The sequence below is a fragment of the Prionailurus bengalensis genome, chromosome B3 (genome assembly GCF_016509475.1).
Source record: "Prionailurus bengalensis isolate Pbe53 chromosome B3, Fcat_Pben_1.1_paternal_pri, whole genome shotgun sequence".
NCBI classification, from domain to species: Eukaryota; Metazoa; Chordata; class Mammalia; order Carnivora; family Felidae; genus Prionailurus; species Prionailurus bengalensis.
The window spans coordinates 72724944-72749973 of NC_057355.1; the positions used below are offsets into that span (position 1 = coordinate 72724944).

Genomic DNA, 25030 nt, shown 5'->3' on the forward strand with positions numbered 1-25030 from the left:
GGTCTTCTCATAGCAATGCTTTTCATCCATCCAGTTGGAACTGGACTTACTATTGTTTATTTCATATAAAGTGTTTTCTCAAGCTGCATTTATTTACATTCTCAATCCAGCAGGTTAGAGTTAATTCACCTTCCAAAACGATGATCAAATGAAAAGCAATTGAGAGTGAGAAATGGTGAGGCCTCTGAGGGTGGGGGTTGGAGGCGGCTACAAGAATGAAGAAACTAAAGGCTCTAAGAAGAGACAGAATAAATTAAAGGTGAAAAAAGAAAAGGAAAAAGAAAAGCTGGCAGGTAAGAGAGGTCAATGAAGAAAAAGCAGGAGACGAGAGTAAAAAGAAGAATAAAAAGGAGACAGAAGGGAAAATAAAGGAGAGCGATGAAGGAGGGGTGTGGGCAGTCAGGTGCAGGGCTGACCTGCCTGAGGAAGTATCCATGAGTAGAAGCCTTACTGACAGGTGCTACCATAATGGGAACTGGCATGTGAGGAGAGGGCAAGTCTAGTTTAATTAGTTAAATGGCATTATCTATGTCTGATGGGGGTAGGGGAGGTACATAGAATACGATTGGTGACCGGTAGGCTGAAAGGAGGCTGAAAGGAGAAAAAGACTTAACAAAGCTTTGCTAGGAATTAAAGAGGCAGAAGCTGTTTCTTCCCCAGTTGACTTCACAAGATTCCAGGACCTTTTAAAGAGGACCATTACTGCCCTGGTGGGGGCAAGAGGAATCAAATGTTGGTTCTTTACCTTGAATCGAGCCAAGAAAAGGTTTACTCACCTCCTCCTTTCTGTCTTCTAGCCAGCCTCACATCGGGAGTCTAAAATGATGTAGCAAGAAACAAGCACCATCCCTGATCACTGGTGGTAGCACTAACACTGCCATTAATTGGCTGAGTGACTTTGGACAAATCATTTTACCAGCCCCATCCCCTTAGCACTAAGATACAGTGATATTATAATCTTACAAACGCAAAAACAGTCTGGAGACTGTTCTTTTTCAAAACCCAAGGTCTTAGGGTCAAATCTAAACCCTACCACATTGTGGAGAGATAAGGTAAAGAATGTATATATGTTTCATTTCACACTCCCACCCGCCATGTACTTCCTCTGCTGAGAATCCTGCTTTAAATTATCCCGTCAGTAAAAATTATTAGTGTTGAATCATTTTTTATTTCTGTTTATAACATCAGATCTCAAGGATCATAAAGATTAATTCATCTTGGTTCTGCAGATTAAATGATGTCAGCTAGGCTACCCTGGGGCTCAGGAAGGACCAATAAAGAAACAGCTTCCAACCTCCAAACAAAACAAAACAAAACAAAACAAAACAAAACAAAAACCCCACAAAGCCTGATGGTGGAAAGTTCTAGGCAAAGAAAAGAATCTAGACAATGACTGCACACAACGGACAAATCCTTTACTTTTTGAGAACATAAACTCCATTTCCACAGGGAAATTACATTCACTGGAGGTTGTTTTAGGACAAGACTGAATAAATTAAATATTTCAACACCATATGTTCAGCTTTGGCAGGAGATGTAGGTGGGAAGGGAATCTCAATGTTAGGGAATGCCCGTATCACACCCCAGCTGGCTATTTAGTCATGAAATAAGGAAAAACACACAAATATTTGGTTAAAACACTTTTAATGAAAAGGGAAAGACACTAATATCTCCCTTGTCTGCTCTTCACATTTTACTATGTTAGGAAGCTCTGGAGCCTATACCTTTGGAGGAGAAACCATCATTCAAGTCAATCAATAGCAGAACCCTCACTCTCTCCCCCTCAGGACTCCTGTTCCAAATGATCCTATGTTAAGAGTAAATACTACATCTCATTACAAGACGGAGAGGCAGGGAGAAAACCACCTAGAGCTCATCTCCCAAGGTCTGGGACTCTAAGAACCAGACGGTGGCAAAGACATAAGCCCTGGTCCATAGACAGGCAAAATGGGGAGGAAACAGGCCTTGAGAAAGGAAGACAAGGAAAATACAAGGGGCCAGGGTACAAAGTAGGGAGTCATCTAAAACTAGAAGCACACTAGTGCTAGGAAATCCCCTATGACCTGAGGTGCATTGCTGCACACTAAGTCACTAACAGTCCAAAAGAACATTCGTGAGACCCATCCAATCGAGAATTCGAGGTCCCCTCCCTCACATCATGCCCCTTTCTTAACCTCACGTGTTCCCAGCAAGCCCTATGCTTTAGCAACGCTCTTCAACTCTCCATCATTCCTCCTTCAATGACCCTCACCAATAATGCTTGTTAAAGACATGAACTTCACATTTCCCAAAAGATCCCACGAGAGACCTGCTGCTAAGACATCTGCTCGTTTCCTAACTTTGACAGGCCATGATGAAGGAACAGGAGAAGCTGGAGGTGTCTTGGCAAACTGACCAGCCAACACCTTTGCCTGAATGGGAGTTTACTGGGAAGAATGTCCTATATGCTCTTCGTTTCTCCCTACCCCTTAGGGCTGAGCCGCCAGATACAGATATTGTTGTATCTTCATTGCTGGCACCTTCCAGAGCAGGGAAAAGAAGAAATGTACAGTTTGCTACTTTTCTTCTCTGACGGGCTTCTCAGGCACTGCCTTGGATGCAGGAGACCGAAATAGGAAGAGGGGGGCTCTCTTCTCCTTGGCCTCTCTGGATCCCATTGCTGGAGGCACGTTCCCAGCCATAGTTCCTGGGCCAAACAGCACTGGTGGTGCCAGACCTAAACTGGTAGTGGAGGTGGAGCCAGAACTCCGGGGCTGGGTGGGCAGGTCCCTTGACAGGAAAGCTGTGTACTGGTTCCAGAAAGACAGGGGACCTACCCTCACCAGTTGGGCAGGAACATCCTGGGACAGGAAGTCCTGCAGGTTGACCTGGTCACCAGAGAGGAGTGGCACTGGGCCCTCCAGGGACAGCTGCCGGCCCCTTCGGGCTGGGCTGCAGTTCCAAATGTGGGTGCTCAGGTGCACCTGCCAAAGGGAAAGGGAGAGGAAGAAAGGAGAGGGGGGAGAGGGGTCACCCCAGGGAAGCTGGAGGGGGATCCCCTTGGGAATGTGAAAGCTGCAGAGAAACTATTTTCCTCAGGTACAGTGAGTGAAGAGGGAAGAAAAAATTCATCAGGGGGCCATCCCCCTGGCAAGCACAGCCATTTCCAAGCTCAGGGACTAGAGAGAAGCCACGGGGGATGTACCACAGAAGGACTCAGAGAAAAAAGACAAATAAGGGCTCGTAAATCCTGTGGAGGTGCTTCTACCGAACTCTCGGTTTCTGCTCCCTGGGTCATGAGCAGGAAAACAGGCTCATGGGATGGTGGGGTCATCTTTTCGGGGAAAGGGGGAGAGCCCCGGGGATGTGATGGACGGTGAACAGCCTGGGACCAAGGAAAGAGCAGCAATATTCTGAGGGCCGTGGGGAGCAAAGGGTTGTACCTGGTGGTGAGCCAGCAGCATATGCTTCTTGAGGACAGCCCGCTCGAGAAAGCTCTGCCTGCAGAACACACAAGTGAAGAGCGGCCCCTCCTTGGGGTGGGTCTTCTGATGCTCCTCCAGGGCTGCCTGGGCGGGAAAGGTCTGCCCACACACCTCACAGGCCTTTCTGCTGCTGCTCTCTCCCGGCTCCTTTCTCATCGCCTCCTGCGTGCTCAGCTCCTCCGCCGAGGTGCCGCCGCCGCCTTCCCCTTCCCGGGTGTGCGCTGACGGTGGGCTCGAGCTCCTCTCTGGTTTGCCCCCCTCTTCCATGCCTCCTGCGGCATCGCTGCCTCCCTGCTCCATGGGCCGTGTTTGGTCCAGGCTGTCGGGTGGTGGTGGCGGGGGCGGCAGGGAAGGCTGCTGAATCACCTTCTCACTGCTATCCATCTCCTTCCCAGACGTGGCCGCCGCCGCCGCTGTCCCCACTTCCTCCTCTGCCCCAGACGCCTCTTCCGAATCGCCTCGCACTGATATCGCCTTCTCACCTCCGCTCTCTGAGCCCCTCCCTGCCAGGGAATCTTCATCAGTCACGTCTTCTTCCTCTTCCTCGTCCTCTTCCTCCTCTTCAGACAGCTCCTCTTCTGGGGATGGCTGCTGGGACGGCTGCTGGGGGAAGGTCCCCACCCCGGAGACTGTGGACTGCTCGGAGCCATTCTCCGGGGCAGCTCCCCCGCCTTCCGAGAGCGTGGTGCCACCGTTGGGGATCTGGCCCCCCAGGTGCATCCGAACATGCTGCTGCAGAGTCACGGCGTTAGTGAACTTCTTCTGGCAGATGGGGCAGGAGTTCTGGGCCCGGGCTGCCGGACTGGCCTTGTGGCCCACGAAATGTGCACGCAGATTGCCCCGCGTGGAGAAAGCTCTGCCACACACTTTGCATTTGAAGGGCCGCTCACCTCCGTGTTGGCCGTAATGCAGGCGCAGGGCCCGAGGACAGCTCAGCACCCGGAGGCAGATGACACACTGGTTAGGCCCAGATGACGCAGCGGTTGAGGTCGCGGGCGCGGAGGTGGTGGGGGCGCCCGAGGCAGTAGACGCCACTGCCACGGCTCCCTGCCGATCAATCTTTTCTACCAGTTGCTGTAGCTTTGAGGTCTCAGAGGGGGAGGCCCCCAAGGGCTCTAGCACATAGGGGAAGGGGAAGCTACCTGTGGACTTAAAGTGGTTGGTGAGCAGCGCCCAGCTGGGCAGCGAAGTCACCAGCTTACTCAGCTGCATTCGGGTCGCCGTGCCGCTTTCTGCCACCCCGGCGATCGCTGAGCCCTCGCTCCCCGGAGGGGTATTTTCATCGGCTTTACTCTTTGGCTCTACTGCCTTCATGAGCACAAACTTATTGAAAGCGGGGAGCGCGGGAGCCGTGGCTGTGCCCGCACCGGTGGAGAGCAGCGTCAGGCTCTCGGTGGCACTAAGTGCTGTAGTGGAGGCCACCAGCGGCTTGCGTTCCACGCCCCCGCCTGGCACGGCCACCTCTTCCTCCGCCTTCTCCGGCGGCACGGACATACCATAGGGCAGGCCGCTGCTGGTAATGACATAGTCTAGGTGCTCGGGCACTGGGTGAGGGTTCATCTGCACGTGCGGGTACTTCTCGCGATGCCGGTGAAAATGCACTTTGAGGTTGCCGCGGGTGGTGAAGCGGTTGCCACAGACATTACACTTATAGGGCCTCTCACCCGTGTGGGAGCGCAGGTGGATCTGCAGGGCACTGTCACTGCCAAATACTTTGGCACAGAAGCGGCACTTGTGCCGTCCGCCAGGCTTCTCCAAGGGACCCATCACTTCCCCGTAGCCCAGCTCACCACTTCCATTCTTTGGCTTCAGGAGCCCTGGGGAGGCAGCAGCCTCGAGGCCTCGAGCTGCCCCAAGACACTGTGCCGCCAAGAGTCCCGTGGTGCCTGGGAACGCCAGGTGAGGCGAGGCGATCAGCTGATCTGTGCTGCCTGGCAGGGCTGGGGAGGGGGCGGGGGCGGGTTTGTGGCTGCGCCCAACCCCTCCGGCAGAAAAAGGGTGCTGTGACCCCAGTGGATGGTAAAGATGGAAGAAAGCCTGCTTGGGCGTTTCTGCCCCCGAGGAGGAGGAGGAGGAGGAGGAAGAGGAGGAGGAAGGTGCCAGGGTCTTGGTGGTCTGGACAGGCTTGATGGGGCTGAAGAGGGGAAGCAGGGGCTTGGTGGAGGAGGCAGTCCCTGCCCCAGGTAACTCGGAGGGACTGGCAGGGGTGCCCACTGTCTGGCCTAAGGAGCCAAGCAGCAGCACCTGGCGGCAGATTTGCTCAGTCATCTGCATCTGATGGATCTGCCGCTGCTGCAGCACCCGCAGCTCTTCCAAGATCAGAGGGATGTTCAAGTGGCCGCTGCCTGCACCTGGGGGCGGAGGTGGAGGAGGAGGAGGGGGGGGTGCGGGGGTGGACTCTGGAGGTAATGGGGTCGCTCCCAGCTTGGGACTAGCCAAGATCAGGCCCCCGCCTCCCCCCGCTGCCGTACCTGTGGCAGCGACCAGGAAGTGCCCGGCAGGCTCCTCTACTCTCCGCTCAGGGCCCCAGGTGGGATCTGTGGGCACAGAGGACCCAGAAGCCGGAGGGTTGTTGTGCTCTGCCTCCATGACCTGGGGGCTAGTTTGGCCCTCAGCCCGGGGTTCAGAAGAGGTCGAAGAGTTGTTGGGGTTCTCCTGGCCCCCAATTATCACCATTACAGGGGGGTCAGTAGAACACGCATTCTGGTGGGCGAGGAATTCAGTTGGGTCAGTGAATTGTGCGCAGCACTTGGCACAGACTTGGGGGTGGTCCTCCTCGCTAGCATCACCTAGGGAGAAGACAAGGAGAGAGCGTGGGTGGTGCGGCTGGGATGGGCAGGCGAAGGCTCTAATTAACAACGAGCCCAGTAACCGCTTGGTGGGGGGTGGGGAGATGAGCTCACCATCAGGCCAAGCCGAAGGCTAGAGCTCGGTGGTGACCCGTCCGGACACGAAACACCCCAGCATGGGGGCAGGGGAGCAGGCACGCTCAAGCTCCTGCCTCCGCCTGCCGGTCCCCCACCCCCCAACCCCGGGCCACCCGCGGGCGCAAGGAATGGGTGTGAGCAGGGGGCCCTACGCAGAGAATCGTGCATTTTATCCCGTCCGCTGAGAAGTCCCTCACCCCGCGCGCGTGCCCTCCGCCCCCACCCCTGCCCAGGCAGGGCCCTACCGCACCTCCAAGCTCCGCCGGCTCCCCGCAGGGCCCCCCGAGACGAGAGCTCCTCCCGGTTTCGTGCGCCATGGTTGTAGGGACGGGGGGGGGGGTGGAGGGCAGGGTAGAATGGGAGACAATGGGTATCGGGATGGGGGGGAGGCGGCGGTGGCCGCCGGGGTGCGGCAGCCTCTGCACCCAGCGGCCCAGACTGCGGAGATGGAGATCCGCGGCGGCGGCGGCGGCGGCGGCGGCGGCGGCGGGGGCAGGGAGCCGCGGAGGAGGGGGAGGGGAGCGAGGAGGCGCGGAGGAGGGGAGGAGCTGGAGCGAGAAAGCTAGGAGAGGGGAGATGGGGGAGGAGCTGCTGGGGAGCTGGGCAGGAGCGGGGAGTGGGAGGTGGGTGTGTGGGGCGGGAGCCCAGAGCCTAGCAGGTTTCCGGAGGCTCAGTGACAGGTGCTTGTGGGGCGTGGTGGGGTCCACCTTCCCTCGCCCTCTGCCAGCTCCCCCCCTTCTCCAGATGGCTTTGCCTAGACCTGCCCCCACCCCCCTCGGGCTCAAGGGGGCACAGTGGGAAACACAGCTCTGCTCAATAGAGCAAAGCGATAGGCTTCTCTTATTTTTCTTTGGATAAAGGATCCGCTGAGCCTGGAAAACGTGGACTCCAGAGAGGGTGGTCTGATCTCAGAGGTTCTGAGGGCCAGAGTGGGAGGGGGAGCCCAGGACATCCACGCCTTATCAAAACCCGCACCCCTAAATACCCCAAGTTTTGTCCAGTCTTCCTCATCTTTATTCCCACCCTACCCCCATCCCCCTCCACAAAAGAAGTTTCTCAGGGTGGGAGGCTGCAAGGCATAATTTCCAAGGAAGTCATTTCAGGACCCTCCTCTCTGCGGAACATTGAGCCCCTTCACCCCCTCCCCTCCCCTCCCCCCCAGAATAGCCCAATGCAAGTTACTCCACAGATCACCGGGCTCACACCTGATTTATAGACTTCGTGCTTATTCCCGGAGCACCTCCTCTTTAATAGCTCTTCCCTGCCTGTCTTCTTCCTCCATTGCCCTTCTCGTGCAGCACAGGGCACACTGCCACTGTGAAGGACGGTTGCGTCCGGGGAGACGCTGGCCTGCAGGGGCCTACAGAGGCCCACCTAGCTCTAACCTGGGGGGAGGGGAATGCCTGAAACAATGGAGAAAATGCAGTGGGAGCTACGAGGCAGCCTCTCTGGGCGGAAATCCCTTTCAGCCCCAAGCTGGTTTGAATGCCTAGAAAGGACATAACACTAGCTCACCGCCGCAGAGGCCACCTCGTAGTCAGACGGGATGAGTAGGGGTATGATGTCTCTTAGACCAGATACTCTGCGTTCTCTTTCTACCTTGAAATGCGTCTTAATAGGGTTTCCACCTCGGGAAAGAGTTTAATCCTACTTACAGGAAGTGACCCCCCAAGTCCTTAGTTTTGTGGTTTGCCTCGGCATCAGTAAACCCACGACGTTCTAATCCCAGCTCTATCGTTGCCTGGCTGGTAAATTGAGGCACAGTGGTTAATCATGCCACCATTTTCATTTTGTAAAGTGGTAAGATTGTAGCTGTGCTGTCTTTCTCAGAGAAATATTGTGGTGACAAAAACTTGGAAAACTCTTGACAAATCATGTTAATATGAACACACGGGACTTTAAATTTGGGGGGGGGGGAGTCCCAAATATTATGGGTTAGAGAATTTACATTCTCAGTGGCAAAACAATGAAAATAACCTAAAATGCACATTTGCTAAAATTAGATCAGTTTTTCATGTTACTTACTATCTTATTAATTTCTTTTTTTTAATTTTTAAAAATATTTGTTTTTGAGAGAGAGAGAGTGTGTGTGAGTGGGGTGAGGGGCAGAGAGAGAGGGAGACACAGGATCCAAAGCAGGCTCCAGGCTCTGAGCCCGACGCGGGGCTTGAACTCAACAACCATGAGATCGTGACCTGGGCCGAAGTCCGACGCTTAACCGAGTGAGCCACCCAGATGCCCCATATCATCTTATTAATTTCTGAGGTAAGACGTTGGTTAATATTGGCATATGCCAATGGCAAGGAATCTTTTCTGGAGGAGTCTTTTTGGGACCTAATGTTGGCACCATCCACTTCACTGTTCAACACGAATTTTGCTGTCTTTTTAAATTTTTTTTTCAACGTTTATTTACTTTGGGGACAGAGAGAGACAGAGTATGAATGGGGGAGGGGCAGAGAGAGAGGGAGACACAGAATTGGAAACAGGCTCCAGGCTCTGAGCCGTCAGCCCAGAGCCTGACGCGGGGCTCGAACTCCCGGACCGCGAGATCGTGACCTGGCTGAAGTCGGACGCTTAACCGACTGCACCACCCAGGCGCCCCTAATTTTGCTGTCTTTTTAAATCAAAAACATTTTACCGAATTACGTTTTGAAACTTTACATAATCATGAATATCTAAATATTACGAATGACAGCTCTGAAAAAGATGGGCTCTGTGCTTTCAGGACTGATCCTTACAACGAGGGAGAGGGGGGATCTATTTCAGTTATGGAAAGTCACAGGTTCATGCAGTGTTGTTTATTTTTACAGAGCAGGAAATTGAAGCTTGGAGAGGATAAGTGACTTTCCCAAGTTCACACAGTAATTCAGTGAAGCAAGCATTCAGAATTTTGACTCCTGTCCAGTGCTTTCTCAAGCACACCAACATTGTGTGGCTTCTCTAACGCCAGAGAAAGGGCCCTGTGTAGCTCCTACCTGCCATTTGCTCTCTGGCCTCAGTAAGGGAGAGGGAATCAGGTGGAAGCTTTCTACCCAGCATTTGTTAATTAGCATTGAACATTTGATATCAAGTTGCTGTTTTGTCAAGTCTTCCGACAAGAAAAGAAATCCTTTTCTTTTCATCTTCTCCTGGGAAACACTGTCCCCTTTCTTGCTCTTTAATGAAACTTGCTTTCTGATGGGTAATTTGACCTGCACTCTTCTTTAAGGTAAATTTAGTCCCTGCTGAAAGGTGACGGATCAACAGCCACCTGTAAGAGGAACCCTCTATTTCTCAGCACTTTGCACTCACTGCCTATCCTGAAAAGGGGGGCAGGATTCTTAGGCAGACACGAATGAAGTCATAAACACAGGAATAAACTAAGCTGGTAATGGTGTCCCTAGATAGCAGATAAGGGTAGGTAAGCTATCCTGGGTCACAGGCAAAGTCTGGGATGGATGTAGGGACTAAGACCTGGACACGCTTGTTTAAATTTATAAAGAGCCAGAATAGCAATGAAAAGGGAAACCAGGTAGCTCTCTAAACTGCGGCTCTGGGCTTGGGAGAGAATGGCTAGGGAGAACAAAGAAAATTAGGTGCGGAGTACACAGCAGAATGGTAGAGTTGAAAAAGCGGTTCTCAAACTTTGCTGCCCATTAAAAATACTGGGAGAGCTTTGAAACATCCAATATCCAGGCCACACCCCAGATCAATTAGTTCAGAATCCCTGAGGGTGGCATCCAGGTATCAGTGTGTTTATAAAATTCCTCAGGCGATTCCAGTGTACAGGAAGGATGAGAGCCATGGTACCTTTCAGAGGACTGCTCTTCCCAGGGAACCTTCTACCCTGCGGCTCACAAATCTTACCTGGCCCAAATTAGGACAGAGGCAAAACCAGGTGCCCAGGGCCAAATCTTCCTGTCTGGCTCCCTCTCTGCTCTGCCGGCAGAGAGAGGTCAGCTCTCTCGTATCCAGCTTCCATGAACAGATTTTGATAACGATTTACACCTGACTGTGAATTTAAGTGACTGCATTGCCTTTCCCAGGGTATGTGCATCTTGAGCTATATTTCTTTTTTTTTTTTAATTTTTTAATGTTTATTTATTTTTGAGACAGAGAGAGACAGAGCATGAATGGGGGAGGGGCAGAGAGAGAGGGAGACACAGAATGGGAAGCAGGCTCCAGGGTCTGAGCCATCAGCCCAGAGCCTGACTCGGGGTTCGAACTCACAAACCGTGAGGTCGTGACCTGAGCTGAAGTCGGACGCTCAACCGACTGAGCCACCCAGGCGCCCCTTGAGCTATATTTCTAATTTTAAGATAAAGGCTTTGTTCTACACACAGTTCAAGCATTGTCCAGCCACTGAAGAAACAAAGTATACTATGTAAGCACCTGCCTAAACTTACTGTTAGCATTGGGCCAATGCTAACATGAATGGATTCTGTAACTGCTGCACTGTTGCTATAGACTACTTCTAAGGGAGAATGTCCTATCTTCTCTTTGTCACTTCTCTCTCCTAAATACACGCACACACTCTTCTGCCAGGCCACCCACACCTAGTAATGCATCTGTGACCTGTGCAATGTCGTAGGCAAACAGGTATGATAATTTGTACATGGGATGCTAAGTGAGAAAAATATGTTTGTTTCCTAAACAGGAATAACTTAGATCAAACACCGAAAAGGTTTTTTAAGAGACATTTTTCTGACATCAAAGGACTCAGCATTTAGCAAAGAATTCATACTCTTTTGCTCCTGGTAAGGACTTCAGAGATCTGATCTTCCCCGCCCTCCCCCCCCCCCACCCCTGAGCACAGTGATTGAGAGTGCCAGCTTTGGGGTGCCTGGGTGGTTTAGGTGGTTAAGCGTCCGACTCTGGATCTCAGCGCCAGGTCTCAATCTCACAGTTTGTGAGCCCTGCATTGGGCTCTGTGCTGACAGCACGGACCCCGCTTGGGACTCTCTCAATTTCTCTCTCAAAATAAATAAATGAACTTAAAAAAAAAAAAAACAAAAACAGTGCCAGCTCTGAATCAAACAGGACTGAGCTATCGTCCCAGCACTTTCAAGATCTTTGTGATCTTGGGAAAGTTTCTCTATTTCTCTAAGGTTTGGATTTCTCTTTAAAATGAGGGACATAGGGGCACCTGGGTGGCTCAGTCTGTTAAGTGTCAGACTCTGGATCTCAGCTCAGGTCTTGATCTCAAGATGATCGTGAGTTCAGGCCCCATGTTGGGCTCTGTGCTGGGCAGGAAGCCTACTTAAAAAACAAATACAACAAAAGATAAAAATAAAATGGGGATAGTGTGCTTGGGTGGCTCAGTCGGTTAAGCGTCTGACTCTTGATTTTGGCTCAGGTCATGATCTCACAGTTTGTGGGTTCGAGCCCCACGTTTGGCTCTGCACCAACACTGAGGAGCCTGCTCTCTCTGCACCTCCTCCCCTACTCACTCACTCACTCTCTAAAGATAAATAAACATTAAAAAATAATAAAATAAAATGGGGGTATAACTTCAAAAGGGACTGAAATTCTTATAGATGCTACAACAAGGATGAGCCTTGAAAACATGGTGACACAAGCAAGACACAAAAGGACAAATATTGTGTAATTCCTTTATATGAGGTACCTGGAATTGGTAAACTTACAGGACAGAAAATAGGATGGTGATTGCTAGGGGCTGCAGAGCGAAGGGAATGGGGAATTATTGTTTAATGGGTATAGGATTTCAGTTTTATTTATTTTATTTTATTTATTTTTTATTTTTTTTTCATAATGTTTTTATTTATTTTTGAGACAGAGAGAGACAGAGCATGAGCAGGGAAGGGGCAGAAAGAGAGGGAGACACAGAATTGGAAGCAGGCTCCAGGCTCTGAGCCGTCAGCACAGAGCCCGATATGGGGCTCGAACTCACAGACTGTGAGATCATGACCTGAGCCGAAGTCGGACACTCAACCGACTGAGCCACCCAGACGCCCCAAGGATTTCAATTTTTTTTATTTATTTATTTATTTATTTATTTATTTATTTATTTATTTATTTTTCAACGTTTATTTATTTTTGGGACAGAGAGAGACAGAGCATGAACGGGGGAGGGGCAGAGAGGGAGGGAGACACAGAATTGGAAGCAGGCTCCAGGCTCTGAGCCGTCAGCCCAGAGCCTGACGCGGGGCTCGAACTCCCGGACCCCGAGATCGTGACCTGGCTGAAGTCGGACGCCCAACCGACTGCGCCACCCAGGCGCCCCAGGATTTCAATTTTAAAAGATGAAAGAGTTTTGGAGATGGATGGTGGTAATGGTTGCACAACATTGTGAATATACTTAATCACTGAGTCATATGCTTAAAAGTGGTTAAAATGGTAAATTTTGTTATGTATATTTTACCACACATTCAAAAAAAAAAAAAATGAATGGAGATGCACCTGGTTGGCTCTGTCAGTTGGGGGTCCAACTCTTGGTTTTACCTCAGGTCATGATCTTATGGTTCATGGGTTTGAGCCCTGGGTTGGGCTCTGTGTTGGCGGTATGGAACCCTCTTGGGATTCTCTCTCCTTCTCTCTCTGCCCCTCCCCTGCACGCGATGTCTTTCAAATAAATAGATAAATGAACTTAAAACAAATTGAATGGAGATAATAATAGAGTTGGGAGGAATCAAGGGGAAATATGTGCAGGGCTAGCATAGTACCTGCCAAATAGTAAATGTTCCCGAAATATTGGCAAGAAGTTCTATTATTTAAATTTTTTTAACGTTTATTTATTTTTGAGAGCAAGAGAGACAGTGCACAAGCAGGGGAGGGGCAGAGAAAGAGGGAGACACAGAATCTGAAGCAGGTTCCAGGCTCTGAACTGTCAGTACTGAACCTGACACAGGCTCAAACCCATGAACTGTGAGATCATGATCTGAGCCAAAGTCAGATGCTCAACTGACTGAGTCACCCACGTGCACCCTAGAAGTGCTATTATTTAAAGACCAATAACTGAAGCCCCGGGGGAAGAATGGATTCATCCAAGGTCATGGAGCTTCAAGGTCAAAGCTGGATTAAAACCCAGGTTTCCGGGGTGCCTGGGTGGCTCAGTCGGTTGGGTGTCTGACTTCGGGCCAGGTCATGATCTCACAGTTCATGAGTTTGAGCCCCGTGTCAGGCTCCGTGCTGACAGCTAAGAGCCTGGAGCCTGCTTCGGATTCTGTGTCTCCCTCTCTCTCTGCCCCTCCCCAGCTGATGCTCGCACTCTGTCTCTGTCAAAAATAAATAAACTTAAAATTTTTTTTAATTAAAAAAACAACAACCCAGGTTTCCTGCTTCCTGATCCAGTGCTCCATATTGCACCTGGCCCGAGTTACTTTCTATCTACTCAGAAATATTTTCTTTTTGACCCAGGGGTACCTAGGGCTGAAAGGCTTAGGCTCAATACCCTGAGGGATTATGCTCTCTACATCCATATATAAAGAGATCAGAGCCCTCAGAACTCTCTTTTTGCCTTCCTTCTCCTTTTGCTGCTGTTGCTGTCTGCCAGCTTCCATTTCTCCCTCTAGATCTGTTTGGCTGTTGTCCTGGTTTCTCCTTCTCACTAAATATCTGGGTTTCTGATCGTTTCCTTCATTTCCCAGATGTACTAGTTTACGTTTTCCCTATTCACATCTCATATGTTCCTCATCCAGATTTCTAGACTCTGTAGGGGAGAGAGATTTTTTTTTCTCTCTCCAGAGTTTTTAAGTAAAAAGACTATTTCCTTCTCATCACTTATGTGCAGTAACTATTCTGTTAGGTTTTGGTGTTCTGGTCTGGGAAGCTGAACAAAAACAGGGCTAGAAAACAGGTTTTTCAGACCATTTCTTGGTGACGTCTCAGGTCACTGCAGAGATGAGGCTTTGGACACGTGCGACAAAGGCTGAGCATTTGCTTGTCACGTATGGTAAACGTTGCCCAAAAGAAGGCAAAGCCTCCTGAAAACTTCGGTTGCACCCTAGCCTGCTAAATAAATGTCTGCTGATGCTCATGAGGAAGCCCGTAGTTTCACAGGTACACCAGAGGACAGAGAGTCCTCCCTACCCTAATTTGGGGGCATGCAGAACAAAAAAATGTTTCTGGGGTAGAAGGAAAAGTCAGCCGCCTGAAGATCACGCAAGCAAATAGAAACCGTATCGATGGAAAAGGAGGGAATGGGAAAGTTATCTGTCTTACACGAGCAGGAAGGAATTTTAGGTTTGCTCTGGTACAGCCACCTCATCTTCCAGATGTGACTCGGTGACACTCCAGCGCGTGGAAGTAGCCCCGGAGAATTCTGATCAGAAAGCCCTTTGCTTTCTTTAGGCAGACCTTCAGAGATTACTACTGCTTTCTTACTCCTTACCTTTGTGTTTCTGACGTTTCTGGCTCAAAGGCAAAATTCAGCCGGAATTTGCTGCTGCCATCGGATGTGAGCCTGCACTGTTTCTGCGGGGATGACTCTGTAGCAGCAACCCCATGCCCCAGAGTGTTCACAGCCCCAAGTGGGAGCCATAGCACTCAGGGGTTTAAGAATCCACTCAGGGCAGTGGTGAAAGATTTCTTTTGACGCCTGCACAAGCTCTTCGTCAACAGTGGTACTACGGGGAGTGGGTGAGCAGACTTGGGAAGTGTGGGGAGAGGAGAAGTTGTCTCTTGGAGGGGGCAGGGGTTCGGCATTGTTCCACAATCCAGCCAGCAGGGGAGCAGGACTGAGAGGCAACTCCGAGGCTCTACGGGAAGTCTCCTGTAGAGCCGGAGGAGGAAACATCCGGCCTGCAGCAGCATTAAGGAAGGCTAATGTGTCCCAGGAGGGAAGGATGCCACCATCATGAACCTCTAAATATGGGCACAGTGGGATCCCAGCAAAGCAGTGACTTGAGGAGAATGTGTTCTACCCAAAACACAGTATGTCTGTTAAAGTTGTTCCATAGCACAGGGGAGCACTGATTTCATCTCAGGTCATTTTTTTACAACAACAGGTGGAAAGGTAAATTTAACCCATGACTCAGTTTTAGTCACTACAAATACATTATCCTAGAGCTTTTCATGCACACATCTCATAGAGAAGGACTGAAGTTCACCAAGAGATGCCTGAGGTTTGGTCAGGTTTCAGCCCTCGCAGGAAGTGCCACTGTCCTCACATATGATAACAATACTTACATGCATTAAGTACTTAGTTATGCTAGGGACTACGATACCACATAAATTGAGCACTTATTTATGCTATTTATCTTCCCAAGTGCTTTACACCTATTAACTCATTCCAATCCTCATGATAACCTAATGAGGTAGCTAGTATTTTACAGATGAGGAAACAGGCACAGAGAGGCAAAGTAAACGAACCCAAGTTGCACAGCTAACCAGAATTTGAATCCTGAAAGTGTGGCTTCAGAACCCTTGTTGTTTTTTTTTTTGTTTTGTTTTTTGGGTTTTTTTTTTGCTAGAACCCTTGTTCTTAGTACCACACTGCACTGCCCAATGAGTCAACTGTTTGCTAAATAGTTTATCCCTGAGGGGCAGAACTTCCAGACTTTCACAGTGTGAACATACATAGCCATATACTGATACAGTATATCCAAAACTTGCCTGAGCCTAAGAATTACCTGGACACTTGCAAAGATATAGATTCCCAGACTCTACCCTGGATCCACGTTCAAGCAAATTTGAAAAATTCTAATTTAGTAGAGTGAGCCCACTAGCCCAGAGCATCAGGAAACCTGTTTTGGTCCTGACAAAGTGCTCTAAGTGTTTCTGAGACTTTGGGCAATGTCACTTCTCAATACCCCAAGTTACTCTACTATCTGCCTCTGACTGGACTATTATAGGAATACATAAAATTCTCCCCCCCCCACAAAGAAAATCTATTACTTTATTATTTTAAGTTTATTTAATTCCTTTAGTAATCTTTACACTCAATGCGGGGCTGGAACTGACGACCCCAAGATCAAGAGTTGCATGCTCTACCTACTGAGCCAGCCAGACGCCCCAGAAAATCTGTTACTTTAAAAACAGATGCAAGTACGTTAATTCATACTTTTGTTTTGTTTTGTTTCAGCGTGGCCTCCCTTGAAGCACAAACCTGAGTCCCTCATCCAGACCTCTCCTCCAGCCTCTACCCTAGGTGACACGGATCCGCACCCCAAGCCAGGCTACATCTGACCGACATTAGCTCTCTCCCTCTGGGAGCTCTGATCTGTTCTCAGCTCAGCCCAACAATGAGAAACTTTTTTCTCTTCTCCCTCAGGGGAACCTTCACGTTTATCCAATTCATTCTCTTGCAACCCAACTCTCCAGAAAGAAAAGGGGGGAAAATCCCACCCCTAAGAGACTGGCCTCCAGGTCTGAGGAGGTTACTTAGCAACGACACAAAGACCAGTGAGCAAAGGGGGACCTGAGGAGAAAACTCTTGGGTGGGGAGACAGAGCCAGTTTGAAAACTCCATTTCATCCTGAGAAAAACAACGAAAACACAAACAGAATCCAATCTGAGAAAAGCCAAGCAGCGGGGCTTCTTCCCCAGCACAGGTCAATGCCTGGCTACTCTCTGCATCCAACTTCTTCAAACCCCCAATGACCAAGTCCTCCCCTGGCTTCACCCGTGGCCCGGGTGCCCTCCCTTGCCCTGGCCTGACCCACACGGGCTGGGACTCAGGGCTCCCGCACCCCTCCCCAGGCACCCACCGTTCTCAGACGCGCTGGGACCTTCGCAGTCCGAGATTAACTGTTGGGGTTTCCGCTGCTTTCGCCGAGACATTCCCGGGTGGAGGTGGGATAGGGAGGGGCAAAGCTCACTTAGTCCTAACCGGGGTGACCTGGTCTGGTCTCCCCTTGGGTCTGAAGCCAACTGATGCCTCTCCCCCAGTGCTAATCACTGGGAAGCAGAGATGGTCTCCCTTCCCAGAGACAGACAGACAGACTGGCCCGCGCTCCCTCTGATTCTCTGTCCCTGACTCTCTCTCTCTCTCTCTCTTTCTCTCTCAATCTCTGCAAGTCTTTAAAGGGGAGACGCCCCCTTTTTTTTCTTCAGCTTCTTCCCTACGCTTCTGCAGCTCCCATTGTAAAAGCAAAAATCCTAATCTTTCCGCACACTCTTTTCTTTTGTACTGCAGAGGGAAGGATTTAACCCTCTCCTCACTGCCAGGGCTCAGGCCTCTCCCCGTGCTGTCTGTTCAGAAAATGTCCCTGCTTGTTTTTCTAACTCTTCATCCCAGGTCTCCACAGTGCTTTTTGGTTCTCTCATGATTCGATGCCACCTTGTTTGATGACGCGACTGCTTCTGGGGTGTAAAGCTGAAATAAGAACTTTCTGGTATATCCTGATTATGAGGCCAAGAAGTCAGCTACCACCAGTTGAAACTGGGGAGATGAAAGGCTGGCGAAAAGACTGAGTGTAGATGGACAGTCGTTATAATAAAACTAAATATAAAGAGGGCTCTTTATAATTTAAAGGATATTTTCATATACGTGACATATTTTGAATATTACAGCTCTGACCACTCCTACTTATAGATGATTCTCTTTATTTTCATTTTTAATGTTTATTTATTTATTTTGAGAGAGAGAGAGAGACACTCCCAAGCTGCCAGTGCAGAGCCCTATGTGGAGCTCTATCCCACAAAACTGTGAGATCATGACCTGAGCCAAAATCAAGAGTCAGATGCTCAACCGACTGAGCCAACCGGGCATTCCAGAGATGACTTTCTTCGCAGATAAGCAAGAGGCTCAGCGAGGTTAAGTAATCTATCCAAGGTTGCACAGCCATCATGTAACAGAGGCAGGCCTGGAAGCCAGGTACATCTGATGGCAGGCTAGCATTTTTTTTCTCTATATTGTTAAAGGTACAATAAAGGTACCAGGCTCCTAGCATGAAAAAAAAAAAGTGATTGGTCTTAAGGAATCTCATTTAAAATAATGGGGCTCCTGGGTGGCTCAGTCAGTTGAGTGTCCTACTTCGGCTCGGGTCATGATCTCACAGTCCGTGAGTTTGAGCCCTGTGGCGGGCTCTGTGCTGACAATTCAGAGCCTGGAACCTGCTTCAGATTCTGTGTCTCCCTCTCTATGCCCCTCCCCTGCTTGTACTCACTCTCTCTCTCTCTCTCTCTCTCTCTCTCTCAAAAATAAAATAAAAACATTAAAAAATAAAATAACAACAGAGCTAGTGACTTTTTTTGTTTCTCCCACATCACAGCTCTTGGTGCTGAAGGGATACTACATCTGAAAGGATGATACAGATGAGTTCTATCTACTCCAGAGTAGAATCTACAAGGAGGCACTTCCAGCTCAGTATGAAGGAAATTTCTAATAGTGTAATGGACTTTCCAGTAAATGGGTAAGCTCTCTGTAGTAATTTCTCACAGAGGCTGAAAACTGACAAGGATTCTGCAGAAAGAATTTCCTTGTGGATATCATATTTGACCTTGAAAAATATCTCTGTCTCTAGAGGGAAACTTACCACAAGACACTCTTAAAGACAGAGAACAAACTGAGGGTTGATGGAGGAAGGGTGATGGGTTAGATGGATGTTGGGTACTTGTGATGAACACTGGCTGTTGTGTGGAGGTGATGAATCCCTGAATTCTACTGCTGAAACCAATATTGCACTGTATGTTAACTAACTAGAATTTAAATTAAAAAAAAAATTCTACAGGAGCGCCTGGTGGCTCAGTTGGTTAAGTGTTCAACTTTGGCTCAAGTCATGATCTCATGGTTTGTGGGTTCCAGCCCCACGTTGGGCTCCGTGCTGACAGCTCAGAGCCTGGAGCCTGATTCAGATTCTGTGTCTCCCTCTCTCTGACCACCCCCCCCACTTGTGCTGTCTCTCTCTCTCTCTCCCTCTCTCTCTCTCTCTCTCAAAAATAAACATCAAAAAAATTCTCCATCTCTAAAATACATCATTTGGGAACCAGCGAGGTATCTGCTCTCAGTCTGCACATTAAGGGTGATTCAGTTATTCTTTAATTTCTGGCCATGGTGTCCCATGGTGTCTGAGTAAAACTGTGCTACTGGGCATAGACTATCCAGCTGTGTCCCAGCTCTTCCCTATGATGCAGTAAGTCCTCTCCTAATCTTATTTACCTTTTACTCTCCTGGCTGAGATGAGAGAGTGTCTGAAACACCATCCATTAGGAAAGTGAGAATTCTTTTCCCTTTTGGAGTTTAGTGATATAAATCTCTGATGGCTGCGTCTTCAGAGAAAAATAAAACCAAGCTCACTCACAGTGTCTGGTGCAAAATTCCCCTGATTGCCTCCCTTACCCAGGTCCAGGCTGGGTGACAATGCTAAGAAAGGGAGAGAGAGACAACAGATGGCTGGAAGGTTGCTGGTGAGAAATGAGGAGGCAGGTACCCACATCTGAAGGGGTTTGGGAAGCCCTCTGATCTCTGCTTTGGCGTTCACCAAATCTCCATTATATTCCCGGTTCTTAGGGGTCAGGACCCTGGGTGGCTCCCTCATGTTCCGCTCTTGGAAGTCTTGCTGACATTGTCTAATTCATCCTGTTAACTTCTCTGTGCGGCAGGTGCAGTTATCACCAGGCTATTGTAGGGGAAATGGGGACCCTGAGACCAGGGAAGCTTCTAATTCCTCAGTGGAATAGATTGGATCCTGTCTCTCTCAGCCTACTGTTTCCATCATTTACTTCCATTTTGGGGGATGGGGTGGGGTGGGGAAGAAACAAGAGAAATAATATAGCTTCCTGGTCTTCGCAAGAGTCTATGATGTCTGAGGGCAGAATTGGGGGTCCAACATTTGTGTCCTTCCTGGGTCTTGCCTGTCTTGTCTTTTCCTAGTTTTTTCCCTCCCTCCTTTTTGCTGGCCTTATTGTGAAAGGAAGGACTCTTTCCCCTCCTCTCCTTTCTTCCGCCCTCCCCCATTTACCATTTTTTTCCTTTTACCTCTCCTCTGTGGCCTCTTGACCTCCCCACAGAGTTACAAAAGTAAAATCCTTGAAGAGATGCTGCTGTGGGAATGTTAATGAGCCTTCCCCACAAAGGGGCAAAGACTTTACTTCACTGAGTTGGAAAAAAGCCCCTTTGAAAAGGGGTTTCTGTGTGTGGTGAAGTGGAGAGGGGAGGGGAAGGGGGGACAGGGAGGGAGAGAAAGAGCGAGAAAATGAAAGGAGGAGAGAGAAATGAGAGAGAGAAAAAGAGTGAGAGAGACACACACACAGAGACAGAGAGACTGACTTAATAGCAGAAGAGAATATTAAAACACTTTTCATTGTTCAAATGACGATTTGATTTTTGGAAAACATTTCATGGTCTTTTGACCTTGTAAACTGAGCGCTTGCATTCCCAAGAAATTGAAGAGGCACTCAAGGGCATTGAAGATAAAGAAGGATAGGAAAAAGGGACTTCTTCTGGCACTCTACCCCCAGTTCCTCCCCATGTGTAGGAGCCTGGGAGGCTCTGGGGGAGTATTCTGGATGGGGCGAGCTGGTGGTGAAGACGGGCTCTTTATTTTGGCTCTGTGGCTCCTTCTTATGCTATTTTCTAATTTTATCAACATTTTCTGTGTTGGCTTTTCTATTGGCTGTTAGCCTAATATTTTTTTTTTTCTCTCCTCAGGAATAGCTTAAAGTACTGTTGTGGTGTTTACATCCCAGAGCCAATTATCAAGCCAGACCACTTGAGCCTAATCCCTGCATCTTTCATTTGTGAGCACAGGTTGCCTCTGACTTAATACAAACAGATGTGAAGGTATTGTTAGCATCAAAATTCAGTCCTCAAAAAGCAAAGATGAGTTGTTGCTTTTTAAAGAAAACCAGTCATTATGTTGGACTCTCAGAGATTTTCCAACACGTTTTGGTTTGTGATGTCCGCACGACACCCCCGTTAAAGAAGCCCTGAACTGTGAGGAACAAAGGAAAGGTGATCGGAATGAGATCCTTGGAAGAGAAAGACGAGGAGCCAGTGAGGAATGCTAATTTCCAGAGCTTTATACACCCCGCGGGATTCACCATCCCTTTTGCTTACCCGTCACACGGGGAGTTACCGAATTCACATTCCTCCTCTCTCTCCTAGATCTACTGAATCTCTAGGGGTGGGGCCTAAGAGTTTTCAATAAACTCTTAAATGATTCTTTTGCAAAGGCATTTGTGTTTGGTGGTTTCTAAACCTTGAGCTCTAGATTCCTAGGCAACTGCAGTGTTGCAGGAAATTCATGTACATGGGAAGGGAGCCCAGCCTGTGGCCAGAATAGATAACACACCTTTCACATGTAGTAACTCCTGGTGGCCAAATGTTTGCTGATTTTTTTTTTTATTTTTAATTTTTAAATTTTTAATAAAAAGGGGAGGGGCAGAGAAAGAGGGAGACAGAAGATCTGAAGTGGGCTCTGTGCTGACAGCAGAGAGCCCCATGTGGGGCTGGAACTCATGAGCCTTGAGATTATGACCTGAGCCAAAGTCTGCCATTTAACCAACTGAGCCACCCAGGCACCCCAGGGTTAATGTGCTTTTAAGTCATTTAAAAGTGTTTCTAAACTCAGAGTGGCTTTTGTCCTAAAAATACAACTATAGTCATATCGGGGCCCAGCACATTTTTTTTTGGCATTTTATTCAAGGCCTCTTCTGTCAGGACAACACGCTGCTCTGAGCACCCCTCCTTTTTCCTAATTTGTAGAAGAGGAGGCATCGTGGAGGCAGTTCCTCTCCCTCCAGAAGACTTAGGGTCCTACGAGGAGGAAGGAATCTGATGTTAATTGCAGGAGAACTAAGTTCGGAATCTACAAAGGCATGGGATGTTTCTATTGATAAGGGTAATCATAGTTTAGGCGCATTCTGTGTGCCATACCCTTTGACTATATAATCTCATTTAACCCTTAAAATAACTTTGTAAAGAAAGCATTATGTAATTATCATCTTAGACATGCAGAACACCTCAATTTACACATGAGGAAACTGAGGCTTAGCTCATAAAGAGCTGATAAATGGCAGGTTGAAATTGCCCCCAGCAATGCCTGATTGGCATGGCCTGTTTTTTGGTCCCAGTGACACTTTATTGCCAACCCACTGATTTCTGCCTCTCTTATAGACCTCACTTTCCGGCTGCAGACCTGGGGGATGACTCAAATGTCTAACTCCTAAACAAGATTTCCAGACCGACAAGGAAATATCTACAACAAATTTCAGTTCCCATAACTACCTACACTACCAGATTTTTTTTTTTTTTTTTTGGTCTTGCTAGCATTCAGGGAGTCAGGCAATAAAGAGTACGGGGAAAGTGCCCTTTGCAAAAATTGACTAAATAAGAAAGCATGGGCAAACAATCCCTGGTCTTATTAGATGATTTCCGCCTGGCCTCTTTCAGGTGGCAGTTGCCATGGTGTTTTAGGGGCAAAGGGAGGGAGTGAAGATCAAGGAGGGTCATTCAGACTGAGGCTTGTCTGGTGTTTCTTTTCAGAGTTTATTCTGCAGTGGACGGCAGGAATTTAAACATTCATAAGAGGAAGGACAGGATTTATTCTTTCCTTCATTTCTCCATGTTACTCATGTTAAATAAAGGGGAAATGGGAGTTTGTGAAGAGAAGGAGGTAGTGGAACAGGAAAGGGAGGTTGTGGGGGAAGGGCCATGAGCCTGACCGGCAGTGGGAGAAGGCTAGGGTGGGGGTGGGGAAGATTGTGTGAGTATGTGTGTTTGCAGGGGAAAAATTATAGGAACAATTTTTTAAAGTTGAGGTTGGATATTTGAAAGAAAAGCAACAAAGGGTGGAGATCAGGTAAAAACAGTAGGATGAAGGGGGAACATGATGAGAAAGAAAGAAAAAAAAAAAAAGATAATCCCAGGCCGTGAAAAAGGAAAACAAATCAGATGGATGGGAAAGAAATAGTTAAGTTGTAGAGGCCAGTCTTTGGAAGAATAGCACATAGGGAGTGAAGTACCTCAGAAAATAGAGAGAATTGACAACCTATGATAGAAACAAGCTCAGAGCCTTCAGGAAGAACCTTGAAGAAAAGGAGCTAGTAGACTCTCAAGGACTTTGGGAATGGAAGGGGCCAGAGGGATCATCTCTAAATGTCTAACTTTTCAGATAGGGAAACTAAGACCAAGGGAGGTTAAGTGACTTTTCAAGAGTTTCTCCAGACCAGATCATAGCTCAGAGAAGTTCCCTTTCCATTGCACCATGGGCTGGTGGTGGGGAGAGAAAGAGAGAGAGAGAGAGAGGAGAGAGAGAGAGAGAGAGAGAGAGAGAGAGAGAGAGAGAGAGAGAGAAAGAATCCCAAGCAGGCTCTGCACTATCAGCACAGAGTCCAATGTGGGGCTCAAATCCACAAACCCTGAGGTCATGACGGGAGCCAAAATCAAGAGTTGGATGGACACCTTACCGACTCAGCCACCCAGTTGGTACATTTCTTCATTCTACATTCCACTTAATTCAATGGAATCTATTTGTATGTGTGTGTGTGTGTGTGTGTGTGTGTGTGTGTGTGTATAGAGAGAGATGTAAAAATATATGGATACACAAAGACTAGGAGGAGAGGGGTCAGTGGATTTGGAGGAGAAATTGAGGATGATGGAGGAGGAATTTCATTACCAAATTCTTCACCATGAGATTACTTTACCCCGTGTGGTTCAATGACCTCTATTCCCATCTTTTGGTCAAGAGGAAAATGTTACCTGTGTGTGTGTGTGTGTGTGTGTGTGTGTGTGTGTGTGTTTCCAAAAAATTGGATAGAAGTCTGAAAGGAAAGAGAGGGTAAAGAGGGAGATTGGGAGCAATAGGCCTGTTACTCAAGGGGTTATTTTTTCCATCACCTATCCCTATCTTTATACTACAAACCTTGCCATCCTTCTCATGCACACACCATTTCCAAGTTGTCCATCTTTATTCAGTCAGCTTGAAATCCTAGTATTGACTTTTTTCTTGAAATGAAAGAAGGAACACATCCCTCCCTCCTCACCAAGATATCTGAAACTGGCCTTAGGAATAAACTCAATAAAGTCACATGACATAATTAAATATCTTGGAAAACAAACAAAAATGTGTCATTACCATTATGGTACTATGAAACCCCTTTTAAATTTAATATCTATTTAAAATAAAAGCATTAAAAATATATAGAATACAGGGGTGCCTAGGTGGCTTAGTTGGTTAAAGTGTCCAATTCTTGATGCCAGCTCAGGTCTTAATCTCAGGGTCATGAGTTCAAGCCCTGTGTTGGGCTCTGTGCTGGGTGTGGAGCCTAAACATATTTATATATTTATAATACATATTTTAAATATTTATATATAAATATGTGCATATATATACACATAAAGATAATACAATTTTTATAAAAAACATTTATATGAATTTTTAAAAATATTTTTTATTTATTTTTATTATTTAGTTTTATTTTTTTTTCAAATACTTTATTTTTAAGTAATCTCTACAGCCAGTGTGGGGCTCAAACCCACAACCCTAAGATCAAGAGGCATATGCTCTACTGACTGAGTCAGCCAGGTGCCCCTATATGAAATTATAGTTTGGCTGTTCTCTGATGCCCACTGGTTATCCACTCTATGCTAGGTGAGCATGATGTATGTGAACATACCTTCATGTCCTTTCTGCCCTACAGAAACTTCTTTTGAAAGCCTACTTCACTTCTAGAGCTAATATGACAGACATTTCCATTTTTATTGGAGGAATCTGATGATTTTCTCACCTAGCTTTAACCTCTTTGTTTTATATGGAT

At 48.0% G+C, this 25030-nt stretch overlaps 1 protein-coding gene across 2 annotated transcripts; it reads right to left on the reverse strand.

Annotated features, from left to right (window-relative positions):
• Positions 1-1627: 1627 nt before the first annotated feature.
• Positions 1628-17820, reverse strand: SALL2 (spalt like transcription factor 2). Of its 2 annotated transcripts, none has more exons than XM_043554304.1 (3): positions 17038-17820; positions 3423-6253; positions 1628-2963 (listed from the first exon to the last, which is right to left on the reverse strand). In XM_043554304.1, the coding sequence occupies exons 1-3, from the start codon at positions 17108-17110 to the stop codon at positions 2556-2558; spliced, it is 3312 nt and encodes a 1103-aa protein (XP_043410239.1). In that variant the 5' UTR covers positions 17111-17820; the 3' UTR covers positions 1628-2555. The 2 variants fall into 2 exon arrangements, with proteins under 2 accessions (XP_043410239.1, XP_043410240.1); XM_043554305.1 differs by lacking the exon at positions 17038-17820 and adding an exon at positions 6642-6877.
• Positions 17821-25030: the final 7210 nt, after the last annotated feature.

Bases quoted from the DNA above. Each gene is read 5' to 3' on its own strand.
- SALL2 (XM_043554304.1), bottom strand. From the start codon at position 17,110: ATGTCTCGGCGAAAGCAGCGGAAACCCCAACAGTTAATCTCGGACTGC. The intron at 6,254-17,037 runs GTGGGTGCCTGG...TCTTCTCCCTAG, and splicing joins TCCCAGCGCGTCTGAGAACG to GTGATGCTAGCGAGGAGGAC. The intron at 2,964-3,422 runs GTACAACCCTTT...TCCCTTTGGCAG, and splicing joins TGCTGCTGGCTCACCACCAG to GTGCACCTGAGCACCCACAT.